Below are 7,350 nucleotides of genomic sequence, written 5' to 3'. Positions count from 1 at the left end.
AGAGCACAGAGCCAACTTACAGTGAATTTATTAAGCTGCTTTCTCTCATCGCTTGGAGCTTTCTTGTGTAGCGGGTCAAGTATATAAAATCTCTCCTTTGTTGTATCAATCACCCATAACCACCAATGGACCGAGTAGCAAACAGGCGCAAAAATCTAAAGGATTGCCACATTTCAACAGTGTGTTATTTTATTTGGCATATAAGTAAAGAACGGTACTAACAAATTTTACAAATGAAAACTCACATATCGATGCGAAGCTAATTTTTTTCCATCTATGAAGGGAATAAACATTGGGTAGTCTTCCACCTTGAATTCTTTATTGGTTTTAGGTGATATGAATTCTCCATTTGGGTGCTTCGAAACGGCCATGCTCTGCAACAATTGTGAAACAACAAATGAAATACTGAAAATACACCCAAGTGAATACTTTAAATAAATCCAAATGACTACACAACTTACACCCAATTGAACGTAAAAAATACACCCAAATGAATACAAAAATAGACCCGTTGATCAGAGAATATACACGCTAAGGAATACAGAAAATACAGCCAAAATTCGTAGAAGTAACACTTACCACAATATCAGGGGGGAGACAGTATACTTGTTCTCGAAACCTTTTATCATTTTTCTGGTTGAGGATGAGGCACATGGCAGATACAATCTAGAAATATATGCCGAAATTAATTTACATTAATAAACAATGCATTTAACTTTGGTGTTAAAACATTAATGTTATTCTAATATTACCTCAGATTCTATATAACTTCCTGCCTGGAGCGATGCAAGGTGCATTCTATTCAAAATGTATTTGTCTTGGGCAATCAGAGTGCACAGGTTGTCAAACTCGTTAGTACTGTCATCTGCGTATGTCTTCACTCGCATCACCCAGATGTAGCACTTCTCTTTCATATCACCCGTATTCTGATTTATTCCCGCAGGAGTTTCAAACTTCCCAGAACTTTCTCCGCCAGTCTCCTTTTGAATTTGTGGACTTTTACTTTCTTCTTTCGCCGCACTGCTTGCTATTTTTTGTACCAAATCCTCTAATTGTTCTAGCAAATTTGCAGTTTCTGGAGTTTTTGCCTTGTCTGCCTCCTGCGTTGACGCTCCCTCCTGCGTTGCTGCTTCTTCTTGGCTTGAATCAGTGAAGCCCAGGCTGAATGATGGCATTGGATCTGTTTTAGGAACATACAATGCTGTCCGTGCCATCATCATCAGCGCAGCAGCATCTTCTTCGGCTGGATAACTGCGTGATCATGTATAACGTATTATAAGAGTAAGAATATACGGATGATAAGCAAAGATTGATTTTAGTTTGATGAACTTACCTTTTAGATGGAGCTGAGGGAAGCACGGGTGTGCTTTCTTCAAGTTTTTGGGGGGCTTCAGGAGTGCTGCACGGCACAGAAAATTAATCATGACATAAAAAAACTAATATACACCCAAACTGTAACCCAATATACACCCATACATTGATTTTACTCTGATGAACTTACCTTTTAGAAGGAGCTGGGGGAAGTGTGGCTGTGCTTTCTTCAAGTTGTTGTGGGGGTTCAGGAGTGCTGCAGGCACATCAAATTAATCATGACGAAAAAATTATTCAGGAACAATATACACCTAAACTGTAACCCAATATACACCCGAATTGTAACCCAATATACACCCAGACTCTAAACAAATATACACCCAATACTATTTCTTACGTTTTTGTAGTTCCTTCAATTTGTAGCAGAGGGGTTGGTTCAAAATCTGTCTCAGGTGTTTCTTCAAATTCCGGCACAGTGGTTGTTTGGGACACTGGCACGAAAACTTGAATCGGAACTCTAAACAAGAAGAAAAATGAAAGGTTAACAACGCCTTTGAAAATAATAAGGTTATAAGGTTGAAATATTCTTGAAAAACTCACATTGCAAGCGCTTCCGACGGTGTCTCTTCCCTCACAACCATTATATTCGAATCAGCCGGCTCACTGGCTGACTCTTGAACAAGACTCAACCTAAAATACACCCAAAGAGAGTCAAAAAATACACCCGAACAATTCAAAAGGAACACAGGCTTTGTTTTTTGAGAACTTACATACTTGTAGTTTTTGCTTTTTTTTCCTGCCTTTTTTTTTCTCGAATAAAATAATAAAGGGCTTTTTTTTCTAAAAAATATATATACAGAATTAGAAGTAGAAGGTAATAAAAGAACAAAAGTAACGGTTATTTGAAAGAGAAATTACATGCTCTCTGCAGGCCTGTTTACACTACTTTGTTCTGTGTGTCCTTGAGAGGAAGGATCATCACTTTCCAAGTTCACGTCCGGTATTCTAAACAGATTTCACGTTATTCAGACAAAATATGATACACGTAAATCATGATAAAAAGATTTTATTAAATAAAGCTTCTTATGTTTCAGAGGAAACATAGCGACCTTCTGTCGATCGCATGTCAGCTTCCTTCTCCCTGCGAAACAAGAAACAATTATTAGCAAAGAAAACGCAGTAAAATCTGAAATATACACCCCAACAAGACATACCGCTCTGCAGCAGATTTTTCATTGTTTTCCCTTAACAATTCATCTAGATCTTCACTTCCTATTTCATATCTCTCACTACATTCATAAAAGAAGATGTTAACAAAAATAATTATGATGATAGACGGTAATATAGCTTACGAAGTACTGTACCCATCATAGGATTGTTCTTCTTCAGGAGATGAATGCTCAACAACAACCTTTTTCTTTTTGGATTGTGTTTTGGGTGGAAAAAACAAGTATGAATCAGAAATAAAAAATTAATTTTATCACAGAATATTATCCAAAGAAGTGATTACTTTTTTGGTGTTCTTTGTGTCTTTTTCTTTTTTCTTTGCTTCTTCACCGGTGATGATTCTTCGCTTCTATAAGTTAATAAGAGACACTTCAATTAATACACGAAATCTTGATAATGAAGCCAAAAGAAAGGAGTAATAATTTCAGAAAATTACTCATCAGTTGATTCATATTCTGAATCAGAATCTGAATCCTCTTGACTCTTCTTTCTTTTTTTGGAGTCCATTCTGGAAGGCAAACAATCATTATTTAGAACATACTAAAGATATAAAATACACCCAAATGAATGCACAAGATACAACCAACTGAATGGACAATATACACCCAACACAACAAACGAAATACACCCAACTTAATAAACAACATACACCCAACTTGTTAAACAAAATACACCCAAATGTTTCCACAAAATACACCCAACTCGATAAAGAAAATATACCCAAGTATGGTACTTACTTTTTTCCCTTTTTGCTGGGTTGTTTTCTTGCTGAATCCTCCGAGTCTTCTTGAGTCTCAGACTCAGAGGTAGAACTGTCACTATCAGTTGTTTCTTCCTCCAAAGACGATGTTGAACTTGCCTTCCTTTTTTTGTTTTTTTTTATTTCTTATTTTTTTTTCTTTTTTCTCTATTTTTTTCATTTTCTCTCTTGTTTGCGCCATATTTATAATCCCCTGAAACATCAGATAATTTATTTAGCAGCATTCAGATAAATAAAATACACCCAACATATTATGTTCACTTACCAAAATTTCTTCTGTTTCTGCATTCATTCTTTCGACCAACTGCTCCTTACTCCAGTTGGCAATCCAGGGTTTTGGTGGTCTTTCAGCCCTCTTCTTGCCTTTATTTTTAGAAAGATGAAAGTAAATTATCATCAGGGCAAAGAGGCAGCTATAATTGCCTTCTTCTTTTTCTCCTTGTAGTCGGTTATGCCCTTGATGATAAAGGTTAAAACATGCCCTCCCCAGTTTCGCTCCGTTATGCTGTCCATCTAAAAAATTGGGGCCAGGTGCACAGGCGAGATTTTGTTTATTGTCGTTGGCAAAAGGAACGCCATCTGTATATAGAGGATGAAAATCCTCTTGAACATTAGATCATCTCCAGTAGGGAACTCATTTCAGTCCCTATTTATAGCCCACCTGTCATAAAAAGTGATTCCACATCAGATTTTGCGTCATTACCAATAAATAAGAACTCAAAGAATCTCTTTCTTCTCCATTAGAAGGAACTAACTTTAATTCCTATTGTGGTCTCATTTAATTAATTAATTAAAATACTTAAAATTAATGTAATTGATTTTTTTCAATAATATTATTTAAATTTATAAATTTAAAAATAATTTACTATTAAAAGATATTAATATTATGGTAATTGAGTTCCCATATGTTAGAAGAGGAACTCTATTTCTTAGCATTGGAGTTGCTCTTAGGCGATCCTCTTCGTTACCAACGCCAATATCCATCATCTCATCTGTAAGACTTTTGAGGGTCTTACTCTGGAATCTTCTAAAAATTACTTTGTCATCCTCAGAAAGTTTCTTATAATTGACTTTCTAAGGAAATAGATCTCCTACAAAAAGGAAAACAACAAAGTATCAAAATCGGTTCAAATACATCCAAGCATCAACTTAAAGACACCCAAGCATCAGTTAATATACACCTATAATTTTTAGCGAGTTACCTGTTGCGTTGATGCCAAGCGCATGACCTATTTTTCTTGGGGTTATTTTAAAAGAACCGTATCCGGTTTTCAGTCTGTTCTCCCCCAATTTGAAGTTGTTAGCCAGCTCCCTTAACACTTGGTGATGCACCCTTAGTGGTGGGATGTGCATCAAGCCACCGAATCCCAAATCCCTCACAATCGTTTTCTTCTCCTCACTCATGTTTCTAAATTTATCACTTAGGAGATGTGTTGCACACTTGAGGTCTTTGGTTTGCTGTAAACAAAAATAAAATTATAGTCAGATATATTTCTATTATATAAAAATGATTTCAAGTAAGACATATATTTATTCTTACATTTCTTTCAGGTTGGTTTCTTGCTGCCATTTTCTCTGAAATGAAAAATACACCCAAAGATATCAGTAAGATACACCCATATATATGAGTCAGATACACCCATAGATATCAGTAAGATACACCCATAGATATGATTCAGATACACCCATAGATATCAGTAAGATACACCCATATATATCAGTCAGATACACCCATATATATCAGTCAGATATCACTCAAACATGTATCAATATACAAGGTCAAGCAATATACACCCATAGACAAGCAAATATAAGAACAGTTGCAACTGCTGACTATTATAGTATATCAGTTCAGAAAAATACACCCAACAATTTGTGCCATATACACCCAACAAATTACTCCATATACACCCACCAAACTACGAAATATACTCCAAAAATCAGTTACCAGAAGAACTAGAACAACAAGAACAGTAACACCTAGAAGAACGAAGAAGAACAGTGTAACATAGAATCAAGAATAACAGTAAAACCTAGAACAAGTAGAACATTATAAACTGTAAAATGAGACGTAGAGTAAGAAGAACAGTAGAACATACAACAACGTAGAATAACAGTAAAACCTAGTTCGAAATATGGAAAAATATACAGCAATGGTAATGTAACGTACCTTGAGTATTATAGCTTTGTTTTCTCTGGAAATTCTTGATCGAGAGTTCTATGGTGTGTTGATGGAGTTTTCGAATGTTAGCGACGAGTTGTATATCTTGAGTTTCGAACGTTGCTCGAAAATGGAAGGGTTGCTTTTTCTCTGAATGGCTTTGAGAAGTGGAAGAAGTGGAAGAGTTTGCCATTAAGGGGGCGGTTTACGCGAAGCGTAACCGTTTGAGTGGAGCGCGTGTAAATGACGCTTCATTCAATGCTCATCACTGCACGTATATTTTTTATGGGTTGGGCCAACTTGTAAAACTTGTATACCGTTTTTGCTTGTATGTGTAGCAGGCCCGTAGAACTTTTATCTATTCCACTCATATGCAGTTTGAAGTAGATCCTCCTGAATTAGGATCTATATATTCCATTTTGGCAAATAATTTCATAGTGCTCAAATCTAGAAATTTTGTTTGACAGTGATGAAATAAAATTCGCATGTCATCATCGCTTTAAATTTTATATTTTCCAAAATTTATTCACCGTTTACTAAGTGAAATTGTAATCCTAAATAGTATTTGTTTCAAATGCTTTTTCCCAACATTTTTTTCAATTTTTGTACTATGCTATTTTAGAGATTCACAAAACTCATTGACGAATTAACAAACACACCAATCTATTTCTTATTAAAGAAATTAACATTCTGGCTCGTGTCTTCATCAATTTTTTCATGGTGATAGATTAATGTATATAGACTCTTAGACATGTTTTCTCTCTATTACTAAATGTTTTAAGCAGATTTATTGCTTTGTGTTGTATTTCAAATTTATAAATTTATTTCGAGCGTAAATTTTTATTAGGTGTTAAGAGTTGATTCTTTCTTTATTAATCGTGTTAGGCTATTGTTACTTATGTTGATATGTAATAGTAGGATCCTATCACAATTTATATACTATAATTTTTTATTGTATACTCATTAATCGTTACAACCTAATGTGATTGAAGTTTTAAACATAAATCGTCCTAGAATATGATGATTTATGTGCATTTTTAACACACTATTTTAGACTATGATTTTAATTTTCTTTTAAGGTCTACTAACTCAATCTATCACGAAGGATCCACTAAAAGAGGATCATCTAAATTCGAAAAAGGTAAGATTTGAATCGATATCTATCCTAATCTCATAACTAATAACTCCTTAAGTATTGAGACGAGGTGAATCTCACCAATCCCTCACATCAAGAGATTCTTAACAGATTTTCAAAATCATTATAAATAGAAAGTCTAAGATTCTCCCAAAATATGAACATAACTCTAATTACCTTCACTTTTTTTAATATATTTTGACTTAATCGTGGAAGTATTAATGCAGGTACCTCCACTTTTCTCCATTCATCATTCGATATTAGAGTTGCCAGTCCCAATCTCTTTCATCTAGTTTTCGGTAAACTTACGAAAACACACATTAGCCCAATATGATTTACGTGCAATGTCATTGCAATTTTAACTCATGTGGAACTAGTTATGTTCTAATTAAAGTTGAGTATCCTAGCATAATTTATTTAAATATACGAAGATGGCTTTTGTGTATTTGATTTTCTTTAAGAGGATTATGTTAAATTGGTTCTTCTTTAATTTATTTATGTAAAAAAATCTCAAAAAAATATTCAAAATATTTGACAAAATTATCTAACATATTACTTATGAATAGTTTTGTCAAACTAATCAATTTTTTTATATCGTATCAGTTTAAATTTTTTTAATAGTTAAAATTATCAATAAAAAATTAATTTGGATTAATCAAATAATCATCTCACTTATTTGTTTATGTACGTATTGAAAATTTAAATTTGACATTGTATTTATTACAATAAAGTGAAAAAATTTTCTATAATTAAATC

At 33.9% G+C, this 7,350-nt stretch overlaps 1 protein-coding gene and 1 long non-coding RNA gene across 3 annotated transcripts; both read right to left on the bottom strand.

Annotated features, from left to right (window-relative positions):
• On the bottom strand, window positions 1,531-1,989 carry LOC110264092. The gene is made up of 3 exons (XR_002349825.1): window positions 1,912-1,989; window positions 1,709-1,828; window positions 1,531-1,567 (listed from the first exon to the last, which is right to left on the bottom strand). It is a non-coding gene; the product is annotated as an uncharacterized LOC110264092 (long non-coding RNA).
• Window positions 4,264-5,709, bottom strand: LOC107648344. Of its 2 annotated transcripts, XM_021105823.1 has the most exons (4): window positions 5,469-5,708; window positions 4,839-4,873; window positions 4,501-4,756; window positions 4,264-4,389 (listed from the first exon to the last, which is right to left on the bottom strand). In XM_021105823.1, exons 1-4 carry the CDS (start codon window positions 5,650-5,652, stop codon window positions 4,373-4,375), a joined length of 492 nt encoding a protein of 163 aa, XP_020961482.1. In that variant the 5' UTR covers window positions 5,653-5,708; the 3' UTR covers window positions 4,264-4,372. The 2 variants fall into 2 exon arrangements, with proteins under 2 accessions (XP_020961482.1, XP_020961481.1); XM_021105822.1 differs by having other exon boundaries at window positions 4,356-4,756; window positions 5,469-5,709.

This window comes from Arachis ipaensis, chromosome B06, assembly GCF_000816755.2.
Source record: "Arachis ipaensis cultivar K30076 chromosome B06, Araip1.1, whole genome shotgun sequence".
NCBI lineage: Eukaryota > Viridiplantae > Streptophyta > Magnoliopsida > Fabales > Fabaceae > Arachis > Arachis ipaensis.
The sequence above is the reverse complement of the archived record's forward strand: the minus strand, read 5'-3'. Positions and strand labels throughout refer to the sequence as shown.